General features: G+C 42.1%; 1 protein-coding gene across 2 annotated transcripts in view; it reads right to left on the minus strand.

The window, feature by feature from the left end:
• The window catches only part of LOC122946268 (coagulation factor VIII-like), a 528,859-nt gene that overhangs the window by 108,345 nt on the left and 392,558 nt on the right, over positions 1 to 27,956 (minus strand). For both annotated transcript variants that reach the window (XM_044305770.1, XM_044305769.1), the window contains one exon: positions 2,787 to 2,931. In XM_044305770.1, the coding sequence (XP_044161705.1) occupies positions 2,787 to 2,931 (145 nt within the window). The remainder of the gene's footprint in view (positions 1 to 2,786; positions 2,932 to 27,956) is intronic.

Consider the following 27,956-nt stretch of genomic DNA (forward strand, 5'->3'; position numbering starts at 1 on the left):
TTACTCCGTGTGCATTCCGTTTCTGTATGTCCATTCCGGAAAAAAATAGAACATGTCCTATTATTGTCCGCATTACGGACAAGGATAGTACTATTCTATGAAGGGCCAGCTGTTCAGTTCCGCAAAATATGGAATGCACACGGATGTCATCCGTATTTTTTGCATATCCGTTTTTTGAGGTCCGTTAAATACATACGGACGGTCGTGTGAATGAGCCCTTAAGCCTCATTCACACGTTCGTGTTCCACGGATGTGTGCTGTACGTGTTCTCCACGAACAGCACACGTCACCATTCATTTTAATGTGTGTATTCACACATCAATGTTTAAGCTGTTCAGGGTCAGTGAAACACGGATGGCACACGGACAGCAAAAAACGGACACACGGACCCAACACAGATCCTTCACGGACAGCTTCACGGATGCATCAGTGACCACCTTCTCACGGATTTGAGTACGGACACGAATTGTTAAACGAGGCTTTATTCTGACTGAAAAAATGGATACTAATGTATTAGTGATGAGCGAATCAGTTTCTACTGCTATGTACGAATCCGATTAGCTCATTACAATAATTTATCTATGGTAGAAGGACTGTCCCTCTATTGTTATGTGATTAGATTAAAATGGTAACGCTCTCGTGAGAAAATCTTATTTGCGCATGTGCATGTACTGGGCCTGGCTGTATGTGTGCAAATATACTTAATAACTAATTTAAACCCGGAACTGTTGCTTGCACCACAATTAGTAACAAATCGGTAATTCGTTATTGAGTGTATTTGCTTATGCGCTGCTACTTACAATAATGGCTCGCGAGAATAAGATTTTCTCGCAAAACCCACAGCCATTTTAACCTTAATACCGGAGGGTTTTCGTTTTTGTGTTTTCATTTTTCTTCCCTGTCTTCTCGGACCCATAACTTTAAAATTTTTCCATTCACATCGACAGATGAGGGCTTTTTTTTTTTTTATGCAGGAGAAGTTGTAATATTGCATACAATGTAGTGGGAAGAAATTCTAAATTGTGTGGAATTGGAAAAAAAATGCAATTCTGCCACAGCTTTACAGGTTTTGTCTCTATGGCTTTCCCTATGCTCTAAAACTGACCTGTGCCCTTCATTCATTTTTTTCTATTACCTTATTCACCATATAGGATAAATATTTTTATATTTTAATGATTTAATTTTTTTTTACCCCCCCCCCTAGGAGGCTACAGTATGCAACATTCTGATTTATTTTAGCTTAGACTGTAGTTTAATAGAACTACAGTCTAAGCTTCATTTGCGGTTATCCTATCTGCCACCTGGGTTTCTTCAGAGAGACACAGCGCATCAGAGAGAAGGAACAACTCCCCCAATCACCACATGAGGGAGCCGGTCCTAACCCGGAAGTGAGCGCTTCAGTTTTTTTTTACATTTAGATGCCGTGGTCAAGCTTGACCACAGCATCTAAAGGCTTAGATGTAGGTGATCAGCATTATTTCTGGTTGCAGACATTAGCCTGGGCCTCTGCTGTTTGAAACAGCAGAGACCCACCAGCCATGGGGCCTGCTGCTCTCGCAAGTGTGCGCTATATTTAAACCTGTATTTCTGCCGTACATGTAGGGGTTAATCTGATAGCATAGTGAAAATTTCAATTTAAAGGCGCTAGAGGGACAGTCCCTCTATCACAGCTAAATTAATGTGATGAACAAATCAGATTCGTACATAGCAGTAGGAACTGATTCGCTCATCATTATATTGTATGCAATCAGTTTATCCTCCTATTACTTGCAACTGATTTTTTTTTACCAGATTGCAGCTGAAAGCACTGCACTTTCCCATCCAGTAAAAACTAAAATGACAGGAATGCAAAATAGACAAAACAGATGCATTATTATATTTTTTTTATATAAGCCTATATATTAGTTAACCATGGTGTCAGGGAGGCATACGGCTATGTTCACATGTCCGGCATACCTGATCCAGCAGCCTTATGTGGCATAAATGCCGGCTGTTGGCCAGACCTGGATGCATTTACTGATAGAAACAACATTACAAGTTATAGTTACTAGATTACTGGAGAAGAGTCGTTGATCCAGGGTTTTATTGTGATAGCCAAATTTAGAATTGGGAAGGACATTTGTTTTCTAAAGTAAGGATTTTGCACTTGTCCAGATCAAGCTTAGACGATAATAGGTTGAACTGGATGGATATATATTTTGTGAACCTTAATGAGGACCCTTTAAATTGCTCAATTGCTCTCCCTCCCATCAATTGCCATGCAGTGATCTCCTCCATAGTATAGGGAGGAGCGATCACTAATGCCATCACTTGTCACCCAACAGAATCATTATTTGCCAGCAGCAGAGGCTGTTTAGATGGCACGATCTGCTGCCATCAACAATGATTTAGGTGACCGCACAAATTGTCTTATTACCTGATGAACAAGTGTTTCGTTTATTCATCGGGCAATCGGTGTCAACTTTACACTGGCAGATAATTGCTCACAAGCTTTTCTAGGAAACCTTGTAAGCAATTTTCTGCCCGATGCTCGACCGGTGTAATAGATAGATAGATAGTTGGATAGATAGACAGATAGCGCACTGCCAAACTCCTCTATATTCCTGCCAAATCGGAGGAATACAGAGGAACAGGTTGGCCTCAGACTTATTGCCGTATAGCAAAGCTGTTATATCTGGTGCACTGTAATAACAGGCAGGCTGCACAAACTTCTGCATATTACATAAATTATTTGTCAAGGAGTACCCAATAAACAATACAAAATAGTTGTGTGTAGATTATCTTACTGGTTAGGTCACAGCCAAAAAGTTCCATGCGCAGTCCAGCTCTTGCGCCTGTATGCGTTGGGTGGAGCCGCAGGAAACGAGCAATAATTGGAGGATCAAAGCTGTTCTCTCGGATAGTAGATGCATCTACATTACCAAAAAATACCTAAAAATATCATAGTAGTTAGATAAGATGTAGTACTTGGAAAAATGCTATATTACAGCGTGATTTGCGTCACTAATTCATTTAGTTATTAGATTTTGGAAGTGTCATCATATTACAATGTCCTATTAAACCCCTTCAGCACCTTGCAATTTTCAGTTTTGGCCTTATTGTTTTTTACTCCCTGCCTTCCTGGAGCCATTACATTTTTAATTTTAATTCACATAGTTTAAATTCACATTTTGTGGGACAAGTTGTACTTCCTAAAGGCGCCATTTCATATTGCACATGATGTAGTGGGAAGCTGAATTTTTTTTTTCCAAATGGCGTAATATTCGAAAATAAAACTTGATTCCGTCAGTTTTAGGAGCTTTGTTTTTACGGCATTCCCTATGTGGCAAAAGTGTTCTGTTACCTTCAGTCTCCAGGTCAGTACGATTACAACGATACCACATTTATATCATTTTTTATGTGTTTTAATGCTGAAAAAATAAAATGTGGAAAATAAATTGTTTTGCTAAATTGCCATGGTCACAACTGAGGCAGGGTCTGCTGTTTTTAAAGCAACAGAAACCAGTTGGCTATGGCACCTGCTGCACTCATGAGTGGGCACTGTTTTTAAAGATCGGACTTGTACGGCTGAGGTCTGGAATGGGTTAATGGCAGCATAATTTAGTGACAGGACTGCTGAGGTATTACATCAAACTGCACAAACATTTACACCATACTCATAACAGCTGCTAAGGAAACATACAGCAGACCTATACTTGTGAGACCACTGTAATTTTGAGACATTCATTCCCACAACTCTCTCTAGCACCTCGTTGGTTGGCCTCAATTTGTATGGCAAATTGGATTTTACCCCTAAAATTGTGTCTTTTTTGCATTTTTACACTGCTCCCAACACTTTCTGAATATGGCTACTTTCACACTTGCATTGCTAATTCCGGTATTGAGATTTGGCACAGGATCTTAATACCAGAATTAAATGGATCCAGTTTGATTTTACACATCAGTATGTATCTGTTGCGTTAGGATGCCCTTGTGTGAAATCAAAACAGAAAAAAACGGATCGGTCACTAAAAATCAATGGGTGACGGATCAGTTTTTTTTAGGCTCCTAAAAAAAACGAATCTGTCACCATTGATTTACTTTGTTTTCATATTTTTGCCCGTTTTTATGAAGAGACACAAAACCGCAGCTTGCTGCAGTTTTGTGTTCAATCACGCAATGAAATGCTGACGGAATGGAAGACATCCTGATGCATCCCGAACAAATCTCTTTCTATTCAGAATGCATGGGGACTAAACGGAAATGTTTTTTTTCCAGTATTGTGATCCTCTGTTGCAGGCATGCTCAACCTGCGGCCCTCCAGCTGTTGTAAAACTACAATTCCCACAATGCCCTGCTGTAGGCTGTTTGGGCATGTTGGGAGTTGTAGTTTTGCAACAGCTGGCGGGCCACAGGTTGAGCATGCCTGCGACAGAGGATCTCAAAATTGAACAACACCGACGAAAGTGTGAAAGTAGCCTAAAGGTGTGGGATTTTGTGAAATGGGTGGGGCCACAGTGGTCTGACACATTTACTCCAGAAATCTGTCATAAATCATAACTGAAATCTATACCAACTGCTAGGTTTATTTCAGTTTCTAGCTCAAGGACATCACACATTTCATGGATTTAGGGCTCATGCACATGACCGTGTTTTTTTTCTGCATACGATCCACATTTTTTTGCAGATTGGATGTGGACCCATTCACTTAAGTGGGACCGCAAAAGATGCGGACAGCCCATCAGTATGTTCGTTCTGCGGCTCTGCAGAAAATAGGATATGTCCTATTTTTGTACATTTTGCGGACAAGGATAGGACACTTGTGAAGGATTGAAAAAAAAAGATATATGCAAGCTCTCGGCCGGTATCCTTGTTTTCCGAATCCGCAATTTGCAGACCTTAAACAAAAAACGAAACAGGATTCTGAAAAACATAGATCCTGTTGCATCAGTTGGGAGGAGTACTGCATGCAGTTTTTTCCGTGCAAAAAATGAGATCTCAGACAGAAATGGCTCAAACAGATGACAACTGATGCAACCGGATCCGTTTTTTTTTTTTACAGGATCCTGCTTTTTTCTCCCTCTTCTTCTGACGGATCAGAAGAACAGAAAGCTAAACAGTGATATGAACTCATGTAAACCTACACAGAAAATGCCAGAACGCTTATATTGAATCTATACTTTATTACAAAAAAATCACAAATATTGACAAACATGATTAAAAAGATTTGGTGCAGGAGATAAAAAGCGACATCACTGGAGGAAACATGCAGTGGATGTGAGTCCATATGATAGTCCATCAATGTATTACATAGACCAATAAAGTGCTAATGCAGACAATTCATCAATATCAAAGGACATCAGACAATTACCCATACTGTGCCTCCACAAGGATGGCGCCAACCCCAACGCTCGTTTCGGCGTACCTTCGTCTGGGGGTAGCGTCATCACTGGAGGACAAGGGTTATATACAACTGTCAGCCAATCATTAAATGTATCTTACTGATTACCCTCTCCGTCATCTCCGCTACGCCGGAAGTGACCTAGAATGTTATGGCCCGGCGCCTAGGGAGACATGTAATCTCGATTGAGTCACGTGTTTCTGCTACGATCATGTGATGAGGATGTTGACACGCAAACTGCGTACACTAATGTCGCGGGTTCGTGTGCCCACCCCCACAAGACAATGCGCATGTCAAAGCAACATCATAGAACAATCACTGTCTGCACAATATATATGTCGGAGAAGGAAACACAGAAGACAGGCAAGAATACAGAAGAAATGAAGAGGCGGCCGCCCTTGTTTAAGTCTGAAAAGCAAAAACCAAGAACAAAAAACATAGGAAGGAAGGGGAGGGAAGAGGAGGGAAGAGGGGGAAGAGGGGGGAGGAGGGGAAAAGGAAGGGGGAAGAGGGAAGGGGAAGGGGAAAGAAGGTTTTAGCACACATCAAAGCTTGATGTCCTACGTCTTTGGTCTGGGGCCTGCATTATTAGTGCTATTCATGTTGAACTTAATATGATTTTTAAATGTAAAGCCACCAGACTAAAAATGTGGCTCTCAATCATGCATAGCCCACTCATGTAATCACATACTAGACCGGCCCATTTCCAGTGTGTACATGTAATCCCCCCTAAATAGTTCCACCTCCTATACTCACCATGTTGGTATATTCATATCTCTATGACTGTATATATCTGCTCCTACACTTATTCACTCTAGTCATAAAGTCATTGACTATATGGCTTGAGGGAGGCGTGAGGACGACCTGTAAAACCAAAACCAATGATAACCCTAGAAAAGGGGGGTTAATCAATATTAAAATCACAAGCATTAAAAGCAAAAACAAGAAACCCCTTTGGGTGTGGAGACCCGCATGAACCCCATGAAGCTATAAGTAACAGGAGAAACCAGTAGACTCATTTAGGCCATTTGGACATAGTGTGTTTAGCTTCCAAATCCACTTACATTCAAGTTGTGCCAATCTTTTGGATATATTTCCACCTCTGATGTTTTTCAGGACACAATCAATCGCCCGTGCTTTCAAATGCACAGGGTTGCAGTCGTGATATGACTTGAAATGTCTCGCCACTGGTTTTAAATTACCCAATTCTCTTTCATTGGTTGCTGACATTAGATCTCTGACGTGCTCACGCACTCTCACCTTTAACTCTCTTGTGGTTAAACCCACGTAAATCTTTGGGCATGAGCATTTCGCGTAATACACGACTGCTGTACTTGTGCATGTGAGGCACTGTGTTATTTTGAAAGTTTTCCCATTAGTCGAGTCATCAAAAGAGGTCGCTCTTTCCATGTTTGGACATGCTATGCATTTCCCACATGGGACAAAGCCCCATTTCGGTTTTCCTATCCCTGGGAACAAAGGTTGATGATCTTTTAAATTTTTGGATCGTTTGGCCGTCACCATTGGGTACGGTGATATGTATTTCACCAAAATAGGATCGGTCAACAAGACAGGCCAAGATCTTCTCAAAATGTCCTTCATCAAGTCGGCTCGGATACGGGCCCATTCACTTCTATGAGACCGCAAAAGATGCGGACAGCACTCAGTGTTGCTCCGTGGTCCGCAAAAAAATATATAACATGTCCTATACTTGTCCGTGCTTTGCGGACAAGAATAGGCAGTTATATTAAAGGCTGTCTGTGCCATTCCGCAAATTGCAGAATGCACACGGACGCCATTCGTAGTTTGCGGTTCTGCGATTTGCGGACCGCAAAACACACAACGGTCATGTGAATGAGGCCTAAGGTAAATCAATTCCACTGACTTTTTTTTATGCCCTTTAGCAGTGCAATGGGAAACTCCTTAGACCCCTTTCAGATGAGCAAGTTTTCCGTGTGGGTGCAATGCGTGACGTGAACACATAGAACCTGCACTGTATCCTGACCCATTCATTTCAATGGGTCTGTGTACAAGAGTGCTTTTTTTCACGCATTGGTTCTGGGTTGCATGAAAAATGCAGCATGTTCTATATTCTGCGTTTTTCACGCAGCCCTGGCCCCATAGAAGTGAATGGGGCTTCAGTGAAAAACAAATTGCATCCGGAAGCAAGTGCAGATGCAATGTGTTTTTTACTGATGGTTGCCAGGAGATGTTGTTTGTAAACCTTAAGTTTTTTAATCATGCACATGAAAAACGCATCAAAACGCATTGCACTCGCGCTGAAAAAATTAACGCAATTGCAGACAAAACTGACTGAACTTGCTGGCAAAATTGTGCGAGTTTCACTGAACGCACATTGAGCGCATCTGTCACACTCGTGTGAAAGAGGACTTAATTTTCCATTGTTTTCCAAGAGCTAAAACTCTTTTATTTTTCTCTCGATGTAGAAGTATGAGAGCTTGTTTTTTGCGGGACAAGTTGTAATTGTTTTTAATAGTGACATTTTGGGGTACACATCACTTAATGATTAACCTTTATTAAGGGCTCATGCACAGAAATGTATATTCTTTCCGTGTTTGTTCCTGTTTTTTATGCGTACCGTATACGGAACCATATATTTCAATGGGTCCGCAAAAAAAAACTGAAGTTACTCCGTGTGCATTCCGTTTCCATATGTCTGTATTTTCATTTTGCAAAAAAAGTAGAACATGTCCTATTATTGTCCGCATTACGGACAAGGATAGTATTGTTCTTTCAGGGGCCATCTGCTCCGTTCTGCAAAATACGTAATACGTATTTTTTTCAGAAAGCAAAATACATACAGTTGTGTGCATGAGGTCTAACTCTTTTTTTGGGAGGTGGGAAAAGACAGCAATAATGTCACTGAGTTTGTACGTTATAAATTTTGTGGCGTTCGTTTTTCAGCATAAATATCATGATAACTTTACTCTCTGGGTCACTATGATTACAGCAATACCAGATACCCAATATATATATATATATATATATATATATTATATATATACAGTACAGACCAAAAGTTTGGACACACCTTCTCATTCAAAGAGTTTTCTTTATTTTCATGACTATGAAAATGTAGATTCACACTGAAGGCATCAAAACTATGAATTAACACATGTGGAATTATATACATAACAAAAAAGGTTTAATAAGTGGGATTTCTTGCCTTATAAATGGGGTTGGGACCATCAGTTGCGTTATGGAGAAGTCAGGTGGATACACAGCTGATAGTCCTACTGATTAGACTGTTAGAATTTGTATTATGGCAAGAAAAAAGCAGCTAAGTAAAGAAAAACGAGTGGCCATCATTACTTTAAGAAATAAAGGTCAGTCAGTCCGAAAAATTGGGAAAACTTTGAAAGTGTCCCCAAGAGCAGTCACAAAAACCATCAAGCGCTACAAAGAGACTGTCTCACATGCGGACCGCCCCAGCAAAGGAAGACCAAGAGTCACCTCTGCTGCGGAGGATAGGTTCATCCGAGTCACCAGCCTCAGAAATCGCAGGTTAACAGCAGCTCAGATTAGAGACCAGGTCAATGCCACACAGAGTTCTAGCAGCAGACACATCTCTAGAACAACTGTTAAGAGGAGACTGTGTGAATCATAGAAACATAGAATGTGTCGGCAGATAAGAACCATTTGGCCCATCTAGTCTGCCCAATATATCTGAATCCTATGAATAGTCCCTGGCCCTATCTTATATGAAGGATAGCCTTATGCCTATCCCATGCATGCTTAAACTCCTTCACTGTATTTGCAGCTACCACTTCTGCAGGAAGGCTATTCCATGCATCCACTACTCTCTCAGTAAAGTAATACTTCCTTATATTACTTTTAAACCTTTGCCCCTCTAATTTAAAACTGTGTCCTCTTGTGGTAGTTTTTCTTCTTTTAAATATGCTCTCCTCCTTTGCCGAGTTGATTCCCTCTATGTATTTAAAAGTTTCTATCATATCCCCTCTGTCTCGTCTTTCTCTAGTTTAGTAGCTCTTCTCTGAACTCTCTCTAGAGTATCTATATCCTTCTGGAGATATGGCCTCCAGTACTGCGCACAATACTCCAAGTGAGGTCTCACCAGTGTTCTGTACAGCGGCATAAGCACTTCACTATTTCTACCTCTTATACCTCTCCCTATACATCCAAGCATTCTGCTGGCATTTCGTGCTGCTCTATTACATTGTCTTCCCACCTTTAAGTCTTCTGAAATAATTACTCCTAAATCCCTTTCCTCAGATACTGAGGTCAGGACTGTGTCAAATATTCTATATTCTGCCCTTGGGTTTTTACGCCCCAGGTGCATTATCTTGCACTTATCCACATTAAATTTCAGTTGCCAGAGTTCTGACCATTCTTCTAGTTTTCCAAAATCCTTTTCCATTTGGCGTTTCCCTCCAGGAACATCAACCCTGTTACATATCTTTGTGTCATCACCAAAAAGACAAACCTTACCATCGAGGCCTTTTGCAATATCACTTATGAAGATATTAAACAAAATTGGTCCCAGTACAGATCCCTGTGGAACCCCACTGGTAACATGACCTTGTTTTGAATGTTCTCCATTGACTACAACCCTCTGTTGTCTGTCCCTCAGCCACTGCCTAATCCACTCAATGACTGCAGTTTATTGATAAGTCTTCTATGTGAGACAGTGTCAAAAGCCTTACTAAAATCTAGATATGCGATGTCTACTGCACCTCCACCGTCTATTATTTTAGTCACCCAGTCAAAAAAATCTATAAGATTTGTTTGACATGATCTCCCTGAAGTAAACCCATGTTGTTTTTCATCTTGCAATCCATGGGATTTTAGATGTTCCACAATCCTATCCTTTAATAGGGTTTCCATTAATTTGCCTACTATTGATGTCAGACTCACTGGTCTATAGTTGCTCGATTCCTCCCTACTACCTTTCTTGTGAATGGGCACGACATTTGCCAATTTCCAATCTAACGGGACGACTCCTGTTACTAATGATTGGTTAAATAAATCTGTTAACGGTTTTGCCAGCTCACCACTAAGCTCTTTTAATAATTTTGGGTGTATCTCATCAGGCCCCTGTGACTTATTTGTCTTCACTTTAGACAGCAAACTTAGAACATCTTCCTCTGTAAAGACACATGCATCAAACAATTTATTAGTCATTCTTTCTAGTGGAGGTCCTTGTCCTTCTTTTTCTTTTGTAAAAACTGAACTGAAGTATTCATTAAGGCAGTCCGCTAGCCCTTTATTCTCTTCTACATACCTTCCGTCCTTTGTTTTTAATTTAGTTATTCCTTGTTTTAATTTCCTTTTTTCATTTATATATCTGAAGAATGTCTTATCCCCTTTTTTCATAGACTGAGCTAGTTTTTCTTCTGCCTGAGCTTTAGAAGTTCTTATAACTTGCTTGGCCTCTTTCTGCCTAATCTTGTAGATTTCCTTATCTTCATTGCTATGGGTTTTTTTATAATTACAAAATGCTAGCTTTTTATTTTTAATGATTTGGGCCACTTCTGCTGAGTACCACAGTGGTCTCTTCCTTTTTTTGCTTTTACTGACAAGTCTAATGCAATTTTCTGTTGCCTTCAATAATGCACCTTTTAAGTAGTCCCATTTCTCCTGGACTCCATGTAATCCGTTCCAGTCTGATAAGGACTCATTTATGACTAATTTCATTTTTGAAAAGTCTGTTTTTCTAAAATCTAAAACTTTTGTTTTTGTGTGGTGGGACTCTTTCACAGTTCTTATATTAAACCACACTGACTGGTGATCACTAGATCCCAAGGTTTCGCCTACAATGACATCATATACCGAATCCCCATTTGTGAATACCAAATCCAAAATGGTCTCCCTCCGGGTTGGCTCCTCAACCATTTGTTGTAGGGATAACCCCAGTAGGGAATTTAGAATATCTGTACTCCTGGTAGAACTTGCTATTTTGGTTTTCCAGTTTATATCTGGAAGATTAAAATCTCCCATAATGATAACTTCTCCTTTCATTGTCATTTTAGCTATTTCTTCAACTAGTAGATCATCTAGTTTTTTAACTTGACCAGGTGGTCTACAGTATATATCACACCTACACGAGTTACTGCATGATTTGCAAACTGCAACGTAACCCAAACTGACTATGTTGGCCTCACCAACTTGTATTAGGTTAGATTTAATGCTATCTTTCACATACAGGGCCACTCCTCCTCCTTTCTTGCCTTCTCTGTCTCTTCTGTATAAAGAGTACCCTGGTATGGTTATGTCCCAGTCATTTCTTTCATTAAACCATGTCTCCGTAACAGCCACAAAATCTACATTCTCAGATGCCATTATTGACCCAAGTTCATTGATTTTTTTACCTAGACTGCGAGCATTTGTAGACAGGACTCTGAGCTTATCATTTCTTAACCTCTGTGCTTCTGACCTGTTCTGGCATTGTTTCGGTGGGCAATTGGACTCTTTTATTTTCACTCTTTTGCCCCCCCCCCCTTCCTAGTTTAAATACTCTTTCGCAAATTCTTGGAGTTGTTCACTAAGTACAGGAGTTGTTCACTAAGTACAGGAGTTGTTCACTAAGTACAGGCCTTCATGGTAGAATATCTGCTAGGAAACCACTGCTAAGGACAGGCAACAAGCAGAAGAGACTTGTTTGGGCTAAAGTACACAATTAATGGACATTAGACCAGTGGAAATCTGTGCTTTGGTCTGATGAGTCTGAATTTGAGATCTTTGGTTCCAACCACCATGTCTTTGTGCGACGCAGAAAAGGTGAACGGATGGACTCTACATGCCTGGGTCCCACCGTGAAGCATGGAGGAGGAGGTGTGATGGTGTGGGGGTGCTTTGCTGGTGACACTGTTGGGGATTTATTCAAAATTGAAGGCATACTGAACCAGCATGGCTACCACAGCATCTTGCAGCGGCATGCTATTCCATCCGGTTTGCGCTTAGTTGGACCATCATTTATTTTTCAACAGGACAATGACCCCAAACACACCTCCAGGCGGTGTAAGGGCTATTTGACCCTGAAGGATAGTGATGGGGTGCTGCGTCAGATGACCTGGCCTCCACAGTCACCGGACCTGAACCCAATCGAGATGGTTTGGGGTGAGCTGGACCACAGAGTGAAGGCAAAAGGGCCAACAAGTGCTAAGCATCTCTGGGAACTCCTTCAAGACTGTTGGAAGACCATTTCAGGTGACTACCTACTGAAACTCATCAAGAGAATGCCAAGAGTGTGCAAAGCATTAATCAAAGCAAAAGGTGGCTACTTTGAAGAACCTAGAATATGACATATTTTCTGTTGTTTTACACTTTTTTGTTATGCATATAATTCCACGTGTTAATTCATAGTTTTAATGCCTTCAGTGTGAATCTACAATTTTAATAGGCATGAAAATAAAGAAAACTCTTTGAATGAGAAGGTGTGTCCAAACTTTTGGTCTGTACTGTATATATATATATATATATATATATACACAGTATATATATATATATTTATAGTAAGACATCGCTATCTCTCTCAGGGTGGGTCACAATCACAGACTTCTTCGCAGACAACAGGATTTAATGTCCAAACTGGTGCTTTATTTTGGTACTTCATCACCCGCACAAACATAAGCATCAAAACAAACACCTGCCCGTCTGGGCTCTAACTAATACATAGTTCATTTCCCTGACTCACCTCTAAGTACAGCTTATACACAGGGTCTCAAGGTCCAGGCCTTAGCAGGTCCGCTCACCGACCACAAGTCCATACAGGGAAGAGATCAGGCTACACGTAGCCTTGTGTCCCCTCAGCCCTTCTGGCTGAGACCACCCAGAGCCTCTGTAGGCCTCTGTTTTATCTCCACCGACTGACACACAGAGGGTTGGTTTTATCCCTCCTTGATTACAGCAGGCCTCACCTGTGATTTCCTTCAGCAAAAGTCAACACACATACTGTAAGGGTGTGGACTGGCAGATCGCACTAATGAAATCCAGCACAGAACAAAATGTAGACAAAACTTCCTCAGCAAACTAAGGTTTTCTGAAGCTTTCTGGATTTTATTCATCTCACCCAGCTAAGGTATCTGGGTGGGATATGCACGCCTTCCAGCACTTATACTGTACACATCACCAATATATATATATATATATATATATATATCTATATATCTATATATATATATATATATATATATATATAGAGAGAGAGAGAGAGAGAGAGAGAGAGAGAGAGAGAGATTTTTACATTTCACTACTTTGCACAATAAAAAACCCTTTTAATAAAGAAGAAAATGTTTTCACAAAACTCATAACTTTTTCATTTTTTTTTCTATGTGGCTGTGTGGGGCTTGATATTTGAAAGGATGACTTGTAGTTTTCATTGGTATCATTTTGGGGTACATAACACATTTTGATGGCTTTTTATTCATTTTTTGCGGGCAAATAAGCAAAAAACAGCAATTCTGGCTTTGTTTTGTTTTTTTTACCGCATTCAATGGCAAGATAAATTACATGATAATTGGGTAGTGTGGGTGTTTTTTTAATGAAAAAAAGGGTGTATTTTTAACTAGGAATTTCTTTGCTTAATAAAAAATAAATTACATTTTTTTTAAAAAGGGAACTTTAATGTGTGATCTTTTGATCGCTTCTATAATTCTCTTGTACTGTTTATGCACTATATGTGAATTATACTGCTATACACTGCAGGCAGCGCTGAAGCCTTCAGTAGGCAGAGACATCAGCATCATGCAAGTCCATGCCCTCTGTATACCACTAAGATTCCTCAGTACTATTGATAGCGAAATCTAAGGGGTTAAATGGCCTGGGCCTTTAGAGCAGAAGATTTCATGTCAGAGCTGTGAGAGCTGAGCCCCCACTCCGCTGCACAGGATACCTGTGCAGGGCTTAGACTGGGCCACCGTAAAAAGATGGCGGTCCAGCCTAAGGCCCCTTTAGGGTTGCCAGACTTCTGGCAATTTAGCTTTTGTCCCATAATGACCTGCATATGCAAAGTAGCTCCTGTTCCATCGCTTTGAATAATGTTACCTGGAAGGATGAATATTGCAAGAAATTCGGTAGATACACGCCATTCTCTAAACATGTGATTTGGTAAGAACGTTCTAATTTGCCAATCAAACGATTATATCCTACTTTTAATTACCGTATTTTTTGCCCTATAAAATGCATAACTGCTGGGCATAGCTTCTGTGAAGAAGGCACATTGTGGGCATTACTACTGTGTGCTGGCACAAAGAGGAAATAATTACTATATGGGGTCATTAAGAGGACTAGATGTATATATTTGTATGTGTGCTTTGGTGGAGGGAGAGGCAGGTACATTCTTTACACAGGGGCCCTCTGCTGTCTGTGTCCGCCCCTGGCATACTGATATATAGTTGTGTAGGAAAAGATTCATACAACTTGTAATTTATACATATATCTCTGCTTTATCTAACTTAACTCTCTCGCTACCAGCGCCGTACATGTACAGCGCTGGAGCAATGTGCGAACATGGTGCACGCTCGCACGTGCAGCGGGCATCATGGCCGGAAGATCTCTGCTGTTTCATACAGCAGAGACCTGCGGCTAATTACCGTGACCGGTAAAATTGGCGATCGTGGTAATTAAGTGCTTTAGATTCCGTGACCAAGTGAGGTCACGGCATCTAAAGGTGCAAAAACACTGCGTGGCCAAATGGGGCATCGGTACTTGCGCTGAAAACTTTTTGCCTCACTGATGAGGCTGTAAGTGTTCATACTGCAATTCTTATTTTGACCACCAGATGGCAGGCCAGGATTGAAAATTAGCAAAATTGACTTTCAATGGCAATTTTAAAATCCCTGAAAGAAAAATAGAAAAAATAAAAAAACATAATTAATAAGCTCATATATTTGCCATAAAGTGATAAAAAAACGGTTAAAAAATATATAAAAAATAAAAGAATATAAAAGCTTCAATCACCCCCTTTCTGTAGAATAAAAAAATAAATACCTAAATAACAATAAATATAAACATCATGGGTATCCGGACTGAAAATGCCCATACTATTAAAATAGAAAAAAGAAATCCAGAATGGCGTAATGGAAAAAAGTGTCAAAATGGCCTATTTGCCATTTTTTCATTGCTTCTCTTACCCCAAAAAATTGAATAAAATGTGATCAAAAAGTCACACACATTCCAAAATTGTATCAATAAAAAGTAAAGATTGTTTCACAAAAAATGAGCCCCTAAACAGCTCAGTAGACATAAGTATAAAAAAGTTATGGGTTCAGAATATGGTAACATAGTACATAGAGTTTGACACATCGCGGATCGGGTTGACAGATTACTCGGAGGGGCTGGAGAAGACCCAGCGGTCATGGTCCATATCGGAACAAATGACAAAGTTAGAGGAAGGTGGATAGTCCTTAAAAATGATTTTAGGGATTTAGGTCAAAAGCTTAGGGCAAGAACCTCAAAGGTATGGTTTTCAAAAATACTGCCTGTACCACAAGCCACACAAGAAAGGCAGTGGGAGATTAGGGAGGTTAACAAGTGGCTCAATAACTGGTGTAGGAAGGAGGTGTTCCTGGAGAACTGGGCCGACTTCTCTGTCAGCTTCAGGCTTTATCGTAAGGATGGGCTGCACCTCAATGGGGAAGGGGCAGCTGTGTTGGGGGAAAGATGGCTAGAAGGTTGGAGGAGTGTTTAAACTAGGGACTAGCGAGGGTTTATTACGTTATAGGATGGGAAAATAGTGCAGATAGAGACCAGAGGCAAGGTAGTGGGACTGGGGGAGGAATGGAAGGAGTGACGAGAACAGTTCAGAAGGAAAGGTGTAGGGTAAAAAAAATATACATAAACCTCTAAAATGTATGTATACTAATGCCAGAAGACTGACTAATAAAACTGGGGAACTGGAATTAGTGATGTGTGAGGAGGACTATGACATAGTGGGAATAACTGAGACATGGCTGGATGATAGCTATGACTGGGCAGTTAATGTACAAGGTTACAGTCTGTTTAGAAAGGATCTGTAAAACCGGAGAGGGGGAGGGTCTATCTTTATGTAAAGTCCTGTCTAAAGCCCACAGTCCGAGAAGATCTAAGTGAGGGACATGAACATGTGGAGTCACTGTGGGTAGAAAAACATTGAGGCAAAAATGATAAATTACTAATAGGAGTTTATTATAAACCACCTAATATACCAGAGTCCACAGAAAATCTACTACTAAACGAGATAGACAAGGCGGCAAATCATAATGAGGTGGTTATTATGGGGGACTTCAACTACCCAGATATAGACTGGAAAACTAAAAGCTGTACATCTCATAAAAGAAAAGGGTTCTTGGCAATAACCAAAGACAATTACTTTTCCCAACTGGTTCAGGACCCGACTAGAAGGACGGCCATTACTAGACTTAGTATTAACCAATAGACCTGACAGAACAACAGATGTGCAGGTTGGGGGACACCTGGGTAATTGTGACCATAAAGTAATAATAACCTTCCAATTATCATTCAAAAGAGTGTTTCTACAGGGGGGAACAAAAATACCAAACTTCAAAAAAGATAAATTTAGCCAACTAAGAGAGGCCATAGGCTTAACTAAGTGGGACAAAGTCCTCAAAAATAAAAATACCGCCACAAAAGGGGATATTTTTAAAAGCATCCTAAATTCTAATGTGAGAAGTACATAACTTATGGGAATAAAAGGTTAAGGAACAAGAAGAAACCAATGTGGATAAATAGAACTGTAAAGAAGGCAATAAATGAGAAAAAGAAAGCATTTAAATCACTAAAACAGTAGGGTAGCGAGAAAGCACTAAAGAACTATAAGGAAAAGAATTGAATACGTAAAAACTAATAAAAGCCGCCAAACTAGAGACCGAGAGATTAATTGCCAAAGTGTGCAAAACTAACCCTAAAATGTTCTTCAATTATATAAATGGTAAAAAGTATAAATCTAAAGATGTCGTCCCTCTACAGAGCAATGAGGGGGGAGTTGCAGAGAGCGACGAGGAGAAAGCAAAGCTATTAAATATTTTTTCTCTCCACTGTATTCAGGATTTGAGGAAAATTAACTGTCAGATGAAATGCAGAATGTAAAAGTAAATTCCCTATTAAAAGTGCCCTGTCTGACCCAGGAAGAAGTACAACAGCAACTTAAAATTTTTTAAATAGACAAATCGCCAGGGCCAGATGGCATACACCCCCGTATCCTAAGATAATTAAGTAATATCGTAGCCAGACCCTTATTTCTGATATTTACAGACTCTACACTGACAGGGAGTGTTTCACAGGATTGGCGCATAACAAATGTGGTGCCAATATTCAAAAAGGGTGCAAAAAAAAGACCCCGGAAACTATAGGCCAGTATGTTTAACATCTGTTGTGGGTAAACTGTTTGAAGGTTTTCTAAGAGATGCTATCTTGGAGGATTCAATAAAAACAAGCAAATAACATCATATCAGCATGGCTTTGTAAAGGAATCGATCATGTCAAACGAATTTAATCAGTTTATATGAGAAGGTAAGTTCTAGACTTGACAGCGGCGAATCAATGGATGTCGTATATCTGGACTTCTCCAAAGCATTTGACACTACTACATAAAAGGTTAATATATAAAATGAGAATGCTCGGACTGGGAGAAAATGTCTGTATGTGGGTAAGTAACTGGCTCAATGATAGAAAACAGAGGGTGGTTATTAACGGTACACACTCAGATTGGGTCACTGTCACTAGTGGAGTACCTCAGGGGTCAGTATTGGGCCCTATTCTCTTCAATATATTAATTAATGATCTTGTAGAAGGTTTGCACAGTAAAATATCAATTTTTGCAGATGACACTAAACTGTGTAAAGTAATTGACACAATATACTACTACAGAGGTATCTGGATAGACTAGAGGCTTGGGCAGAGACGTGGCAGATGAGGTTTAACACTGACAAATGTAAGGTTATGCACATAAGAAGGAATAATGCAAGTCACCCGTACATACTAAATGGTAAAACACTGGGTAACACTGACATGGAAAAAGAACTAGGAATTTTAATAAACAGCAAACTAAGCAGTAAAAACCAGTGTCAGGCAACTGCTACCAAGGCCAATAATGGGTTGCATTAAAAGGGGCATAGATGCCCGTGATGAGAACATAGTCCTACCACTTTACAAATGACTAGTCAGACCACACATGGAGTACTGTGTACAGTTCTGGGCTCCTGTGAACAAGGCAGACATAGCAGAGCTGGAGAGGGTCCAGAGGAGGGCAACTAAAGTAATAACTGGAATGGGGCATCTACAGTACCCTGAAAGAGTATCAACATTAGGGTTATTCACTTTAGAAAAAGACTGAGGGGAGATCTAATTACAATATATAAATATATCAGGTAGCAGTACAGAGAGCTCTCCCATCAGCTATCCCCAGGACTGTGACTGTGACGAGGGGACACCCTCTGCGTCTGGAGGAAAGAAGGTTTCTACACAAACATAGAAAATGATTCTTTATGGTAAGAGCAGTGAGACTATGGAACTCTCTGCCTGAGAAGGTGGTTATGGTGAGTACAATAAAATAATTCAAGAGGGGCCTGGATGTATTTCTGGAGTGCAATAATATTACAGGTTATAGTTACTAGAGAGGGGTCGTTGATCCAGGGAGCTATTCTGATTGCCTGATTGGAGTCAGGAAGGATTTGTTCCCCCTTAGTGGGGAAAACTGGCTTGTACCTCACTTTTTTTTTTTGCCTTCCCCTTGATCAACTTGCAGGATAACAGGCCAAACTGGGTGGCTAGATGTTTTTTTTCCGGCTTTATATACTATGTTACTAATCTACAGTAGCAAACACACCACAAGCTAGTGAGGCTTAAAAAGCTAATCACAGGCACCTGTGGCCAGGGGCTGTTTGTTTAAATAGCCTACCAAAGGAAGTATGTGACACTGGCACACTGCCTGATTGGTCCAGCTTCCAGGCTCCCTGATTAGTCAAGCAGCCCCACTATCAGCGGGGCTGGTTGCCATAGCAACAAAGCCCCGCCTGCGCCCCCACCATGTTGTGAATAGACTCGCACAAGAGTGGAGACAGGTAAGTGCATGACAGGTACAGTGCATGTTGTTTCAGGGACAATATTAAGTACAAAGGAGGTTCTAATAGCAATAGTCTAACAGATAAGCTCAAAATTAAGTAGAATACAGGGCACTCAAGAGACCGTGACCAAGTGGTTGTAACAGATAAAATTTTATTAATGCTAAATCTGATAAAACCAAATAGAATATGGTAAAAAAAATAATGAAAAAAGTACAATCTGATGTGTAAAAATGCACAATTAATTCATCCTATATAGTAATAACACTCTATTCAAGTTATAAAATCCGCTGCATATAGATACACTGTTAATACGGTTAATACATATTATATAATAGTGACTTGGTTTGAAAAAGACATCCAGGCGGAACTTGGTGTTGTGGCCAGTATATAGGACGGTATCGCAATACCTAAAAGTTCAATCCAGTAATTTAGTGCAGTCTAAAATGAATACCTGAGTATGGTTGATGTGGACCAGAAATCTAATGTCCCGCACTTATTAGCGGGGGCGTCCAGCTTAAACAGGTGGGAATAACAGCGTCCAGCTGAGACAAATATAGGTAGCGGCGTCCCGCTACTAGATTACTTGCAAGTGAATGAATTGTAAACGACCAAACCTTGACTTGTGACCCTTCTCCTGAATGTGCCTCTGTTCGTGCAGCACTTGTAGAATCTGGAGATTGCAGGTGGCTCTGTAATTAGCTGTTCAATCCTGTAGACCTCCGCTTGTAGTTAGGAATTCCGCAATAGTATAATAGCGAGGAATTTCGTCTGTAGACGTCCACCACTGCTTTATAGGTTGGTCAGTCTTTAGTACTTAGGTCTTTAGAGGGGTGTCGCACCAGACGCGTTTCGGGGTCTAACTGTATGCCCCTTCCCGCGACATCCAACTATATATTTTTGATAAGCTCAAAATGCCTCCTTGTAAATAAAGTTCAGTGGGGGGACTAAAGTGGTGGGAGATAAACAGATGAGTAAGTCTTATTTTGTTAATTTACACACCCTAGCTATGCTCTAATTTCTGCTAAACTAGAACATAACAGTTTATAGTAATACAACATTACTGTTAACATGAAAAATGGTAACCAATGACCCTTAATAATACAATAAGAATGGCATTGGAATATATTTTGCGCCACTATAACACTGTTCTTATCAGTTGTGCACTGGGTTGGCATCTGGCCTGTTCTCTCTGGTTCTCCTGAACAGATTGTAGAAATAATGACTGGTTCACAGAACCGGGAAGAAGTAGGGTTCCCAACCGATTCACCCTTGGTTTAATTGTATCTGTACCCTTAGGATCTGGATACAACTAACTGTGTATATACTCTGGCAGGCCCATTTCAGTGGGCTTTTGTGTGACATTTATCTTTCAGTTGCCTAATGTTTGACACTTAATTTCAGGGAATACAATGTGTGGTTTTGCTATGTTCCGGGGAAACTATTGTACTATTTTCATGGGTGGTCAGAGACTCTACTATTTTCAGAATGCATAACTTTTGGCACTATAGTAGTCAGGTGGCACAGTGTGTTTCATTATCACATCAGCACACTCACTACATAGTGGACAGATATCTGTAAAGAATAAATCAAGGCAACTGGACTTACTGTAGATTTCTTGAAAACGTTTCACTCGTTCTTCCAACAAGCTTTCTCAATTCTGAGTGACTGAATAAGAATTATCTGGGAATAAATATGTAACTGAATCAACATCTGGTAATTATACCCATGTTGATGTTGATGTTGATTCAGTTACATATTTATTCCCAGAGAGATCCTGTACAGTCACTCAGAATTGGGAAAGCTCGTTGGAAGAACGAGTGAAACGTTTTCAAGAAATCTACAGTTAGTCCAGTTGCCTTGATTTATTCTTTACAGATATACCATGACCTGGATAAATGAGAACCTTCACAGACATAGTGGACAGAGATTTCTGGTGTTGGCTCCATCTGCTGTTATTTTTCCAGCACTGTGCAGCTCCTGCAAACAGCTGATTGTGGTGGTCAAGGGTGTCTGAACAATCTGATATTGTTGACCTATCCTGAGGATAGGTAAACAATATGTAAAAAGTGGACAACTCCTTTAACACGCATATCACATTTTGCAGACTATAAGACACTCTTTTTAGCAATAGATAAAGTTTGCTAAAAAGTCTTACTGTCTGCAGGCACTCCCAATGTCATACCCAATTGTGACAAACTAGTCAAAATCCTCTGCCACTCCTATGTGTTGATGTATCGGCTGCAATGTTTTATTCATCAGCACAGCAGTAGTGTTGATCGAGCACTGTGGTGCTCAGGGACTCGGGGTGAACGCAACGGGATGTTCGGGTGCTTGATCGAGCACCTGAGTATAATGGAAGTCAATGGGAGAATCCGAGCATTAAACCAGGCACTCCCTGCTCTGAAGAGGGGAGGGTTCCTGGTTCATAATAAAATGTCAGAAATTGATGGAAACACCACCAAAATCGGGAACAGCATGGGGAGGATGTCTGGATGCATCTTGGACTCCCAGGTCACTGCTGGGAACGATGTTCTCTAATTAGTACGCCACTTTTACAGACTGACAATAATACGCACAAAACCGAAGATGAAATTGATTAGAGGAAAAATTGTTAGGAAACATTCTTTCCTGTATATTTACTTGTATATAAAGTGCAATTTCAGCCACAAATGTTGATTTTCGGAACTGGGGCCATAATTTAGAGGGACGGCTGGTGGCATCCATATTGCGCCGCTAGAGGTGATATTCGTGGACCGGCGCAAGACAAACCACAGGGAAAGCATTTGCCAAGAATGTTTTCATTAATCAACAATGAAAGTCAGAGGTTCGAAGACAATCCGACAGGCGATCCAGCAGCGTTATTCCCATGACCCGCCAAGCAGCTTCCGGGAAACCAAAGTCTTTGGGTTCCAGGGGGAGTATGGTTGCAAAGCTGAAACTTAAACTAATTGACAGAAGGGCACAACTGGAAGTGGAGCTTGCATCTTTATTTGACAAACCCAGCAAACCTCACCCGACCCTGACACGGAAAGGATTGACAGATTTATAGCTGTTTCTCGAATCTGTGGGTGGTGGTGCATGGCCGTTCTGAGTTGGTGGAGCAATTTGTCTGGTTAATTCCGATAACCAACGAGACTCCTCCGTGCTAATTAGTTACTTGACGCCCGGAGGTGAGAATTGTGTTGACCAGACTCTTATGGGAGAGTACCTGCTGCTTAGCTGACCCTCAAAAAAACTATGGTTGAGGGTCTGCAGGTGAGCTGACCATTGCAAACATTATCGGCAAGGGCATGCTGCTGCTTTGTTGAGTCTAGATAACTTCTGCCTGATTGCACATCCCCGTGACGTTGATTATCCATTTGGATGTCTGCCCTATCAACTTTCGATGTTCTTTTATGCACCTAACATGGTGACCACGGGTAACGGGGAATCAGTGTTCGATTCCAGAGAGGGAGCCTGAGAAATGGCTACCACATCCAAGGAAGGCAAGCCGAGGGCGCGCAACTTACCCACTCCCGACTGTCAGAAGAGGACACCGACTATTGAAAAAAAAATGTTATGTCACCGAAATTTTTTTGAAGCGCTCACGTTACACAGCAGATGTGGGCCTGGTCAGGTCACTGTCAGATGCGGACACCGTCTATTGAAAAATTAAATTTTATGTCACCGAAACAAAATTGAAGCGCACATGCTACACAGCAGATGTGGGCCTGGTAAGGTCACTGTCAGAAGCGCACACCGTCTACGGAAAAACTGCACCGGATATCACAGATATTTTACGGATGCGCACAATTTAAACAGGAGATGTGGCGTGGATAATTTAACTGTTCTCAGGGGACACTGTCTATGGAAAAAGTGCACTGGATGTCACCGATATTTTAGGGATGCACACACTTTAAACAGGAGATGTGGTGCGGATAATTTAACTGTCCGCAGCGCACACCAGCTATGGAAAAAGTGCACTGGATATCACTGATATTTTAGGGATGCGCACACTTTACACAGGAGATGAGGCGCGAATAATTTAACTGTCTGCAGCAGCCTATTACACAGTATTTTGTGCAGGATGCGCTAAAAATATATATTGCTGCTGTCACACAAAATAGTCCTTAAAAGGACTTTTGGGTCTCTGAAAAGTTTTTTGTATAAAAATCTTCCTATTACACTCCCTACACTGTCTCTGCACTGAGCAATTTAGCACTGGTTGCGCTACAAACATATATATATTGCTGCTGTCACACACAATAGTCCTTACAAGGACATTTGGGTCTCTGAAACATTTATGTACAGAATTAAAATATTTAATTGCACTCCCTACACTGTCTATCCCTTCCTATGCTCAGCTCTCCCTGACTTCGAATGAGCTGAACACGCATCATCAGGTGCTATTTAACACCCAATGACGCATTCTGGCCAGTTAGGGCAGTACTTACCTGCACATTTATAGGCTGCTTAGCAGATGCGAAACGAGTGGGGTGGAGACTTGAGCATTGCGCTCTACCACATGTGGTACTCAGCCGAGTACCGCCATGTGTCTAGCGTAGCAATGCTCGAGCTAAACTGGTATTCGGCCGAGCATGCTCGATCAACACTACACAGCAGCTCAGTACTATTTCAGTGCTTGAGGGCTTGCTGGGGCTGAAGTGTGCCAGGATTGCCTAGCAGTGGCGTAGCTATAGGGGTCGCAGCGGTCGCAATTGCGACCGGGCCCCTAAGTCAGGGGGGCCCACGGGGCCCCCCAGGAGAGACGGAGTGAAGCCCTGGCAGTGGCCCCTGATTTACACAGTACAGAATATCCGGCGGCTAACTTCACAGGGGGGGGGCGGAGGCAGAGCCAGAGCCGTGCGTGCAGCCGTGCAGGAGCAGGCTCAGCCAGGAGAGGGAGTCGTCCCATCTGGCACTGGCAGTACTGTTGTCCGGAAGTGGAGCGGCGGAGGAGAAGCTGCGTGCCGCCCGAGTGAGTGAGGTGAGGGCGGCCGTGGCGACGTGACTAGCAGAGACTCGGAGACAGTCTCTGCTCTGGCAGTTGGGTGCTTGCTAGTAGCTAGAGAACACTACCATCACATAGGATAGCAGTAGTGCGTCCTCTTACTAGCACCGTTCTAGCCACATGTGCCGCTGCAAATGAGCTCTGCAAGTAAGAGGACCCACTACTGCTACCCTACAAGTACTGGTAGATGTCACAGCAGAGTCCTATGAATCATGTGATAGTCTATGGCCCATAGACCATCACATTCATAGCACAAGCGGCAGCTATATCATGATCATCACTGCTTTATCATTTGCCAGCAGGGTTATTAACATCGCCGCCAAGCCCGCCATTATTGCTCACACAGGGCTGGTCAGCACTGGAAATATGGGATTGCAAGTGCAACACCTATGGGAGCAGTGACTGTCACCATATTGCTGTGAGTGACTGATTCCAGCACAAGCGGCAGCTATATCATCAGTCACTCACAGCAATATGGTGACAGTCACTGCACCCATAGGGGTTGCACTTGCAATCCCATATTTCCAGTGCTGACCAGCCCTGTGTGAGCAATAATGGCGGGCTTGGCGGCGATGTTAATAGCCCTGATGGCATATGATGAAGCAAACTGAAAGGATAAGTGAAGGAAAATTAAGAACTATGTACCTCCCATGTTGCAGAATGATACATATAGGCCGAATGCACACGGCCGTGAGCGGTCCGTGGTATCCCGGCCTGGATTCCTGATGACAGCAGGAGCGCACGGCGTCATTGGTTGCTATGACGCCGTGCGCTTTATGCCGCCACTGTACTACAGTAATACACTCGTATGATCTATACGAGTGTATTACTGAAGTACAGTGGCGGCATGAAGCGCACGGCGTCAGTGCGCTCCTGCTGTCAGCAGCAATCCAGGCCGGGATACCACGGACCGTTCACGGCCGTGTGCATTCGGCAATAGACTGATTCCAGCACAAGCGGCAGCTATATCATCAGCAATATGGGCACGGTGGGCGTGCAGGGGTCTGGTGGTGTAAATGGTATTAAGGGTGGGGGGGGGCCCAAATTGAATTCTTGCACCAGGGCCAATGAGCCTATAGCTACGCCCCTGTTGCCTAGGCAACCATGACGCTTTCAACGGAGAGAGCGCTCACTGTCTGAGATGTGCTCTCCTATGTAGTGTTGTACTCACTCCGTCCTTGATCCACAGGTTAGAGTCCCCTCTATAAATTTAGGCATCACATCAGACACCAATGTTTATTTACACATTTCCTCATTAACCCCTTCATGCATTTGGAAGTAACTGTGCATCCAAATCGCAAGTAATTTGAAGATGAACATTTAACACCAGGGACTGGCATTACGAGTATCTCGTAATGACTTTCGGTCTCTGTAATGCCCCTGCGGTCTTCCAGGAGTTCATCAATAAAGTCCTTCGGGATTGTGGTCGTCTATTTGGACGATATACTAATCTACTAATCGGACCCGCAGACTCACTGGGATCATATGTGTCAGGTTGGCGGATTGGCGATGGATCCATCCAAGCTCTCAGTTGTTCTGGATTTGCCTCAGCCTAAGGACCTGAAGGGATTACAGTGTTTCTTAGGTTTTGCCAACTTCTACCGCAAATTTATTAAGAACTTTTCTGCCGTGGTAGTGCCTCTCATGGACCTCAATTAGAAGGAGGCAAACCCTTCTAAGTGGACGAGAGAGGCTGGTGAAGCCTTTGAGATGCTGAAGCAGGCTTTCTGCTCCGCACCAATCCTCACTCATCCAGACACTTCTCAACCTTTTATTCTCAAGGTTGACGCCTCTGAAGTTGGTGTGGGGGCGGTTCTCTCTCAGTATTCTAGAAATCCTGAGAGGCTTCATCCTTGTGCCTTTTTTTCCTGGAAGCTCTCACCAGCCAAATGCAATTATGACATTGGCAATAGATAGCTTCTGGGAGTTAAATTTGCCTTTCAATAGCGGAGACATTGGCTAGAGGGTACAGAACATCCCATAACAGTTTACACTGACCACAAAAAACTCAAATACAGAGGTTAAATTCTCGTCAAGCTCGCTGGGCATTATTTTTTACTAGCTTTAATTTCCGGTTTAACTTAAAAACCGGGACCCAAAAATGACAAAGCCGATGCTCTCTTCCGTTGTTTCCCAGAAACCATTTCGGTACTTGACTCTGAGCCTGAGCCCATTATTCCTGCGAGGTGCTTCATATCCGCTTTGAACACCCCAGGTATAATGGAGGACTTGTCTTCTCTTCTTCTGCCTTTACAGGCGGAGAGCCCTCCTAACAAACCTGAAGGTCAGCTGTTTGTGCCTTTAAATTTTAGGCTCAGAGTCATACAACAGTTGCATCGGCCAGGCATGTCCCTTTGTAAACGCCATGTCTGGTGGCCTAAGATGTTTTTTTTTATACCAAAGCCTACATTCAGGCATGTAGTATTTGTGCTCAGTGTAAACTGGATCGGTCAGCCCCCTCTGGTACTTTGCTACCACTGCCTATTCCTTCGGCCCCATGGACCCATGTGTCTATGGACTTCATAACAGATCTGCCTAGGTCTTCCTGTTGTACGGTAATTTGGTTAGTGGTGGACCGTTTTAGTAAGATGGCCCATTTTATACCACTCCCCAGATTGCCATTGGCTGGAGAGCTGGCAGATCTGTTAGTGAAGCATGTCTTCTGATTACACGGGCACCGGAGGATATTGTTTCAGATAGAGGAGTCCAGTTTATCTCCCGGTTCTGGTGTTCTTTCTGCTCCCGGTTGGGGATTAGGCTGTCATTTTCATCTGGCTTTCACCCAGAGACCAACGGGCCGACAGAGAGAACGAATCAGACTCTGGAACAATATCTCTGGTGTTTCATGCCAGACTGCCAGGAGGAATGGGCAGCTCACCTCACCTTTGCGGAGGTGGCTTATAATAACTCCTAACATGCCTCTACCAAGATGTCTCCATTCAGGTGCATGGGGGGCAGGACTCTCCTTTCTGGCAGAGGCCTCCATGACCTCACCGTTGGTGGACCAATGGTTCCAGGATAGACAACCCATTTTGTTGTTGGCGCGGCAAATTCTTCGTAGTGCGGTGGCGCAACAGAAAAGATTTGCTGATCGTCATTGCACTGCGGAGCAAGAGTTTAAGGTAGGAGACCCGGAACATTCCCTTGCGCCAACCGTCTGCCAAGTTGAGGCCTAGATTCATTGGTCCATATCTGGCTCTTCCTCCGTCGATTCAAGGAGTGAACACTTCCATGTTTCACTGCTCAAATCGGCAGCCGAGTCAGCTATCTTCATCCGAACTCCATCTCCGGTGGAGGTTCAAGGGGAGCCTGAATTTGAGGTCAATAAGATTTTGGACTCCCGTTTTGTCCAGAGGTCCCTCCAGTATTTAGTGGACTGGAAGGGTTATGGCCCAGAGGAGAGATGTTGGGTACCTGGCGTTCATGCAAATGAATTAGTGGCAGCTTTCCACCGTGAGAATCCGGCGAAAGCCCATTTGGAGTCTTCTGAGCCGCCTCCTCGAGGGGGGTTAATGTAAGACAATTTCCTGTTTTGCGATCCACT

This window comes from Bufo gargarizans, chromosome 9, assembly GCF_014858855.1.
Source record: "Bufo gargarizans isolate SCDJY-AF-19 chromosome 9, ASM1485885v1, whole genome shotgun sequence".
Taxonomy (NCBI): domain Eukaryota; kingdom Metazoa; phylum Chordata; class Amphibia; order Anura; family Bufonidae; genus Bufo; species Bufo gargarizans.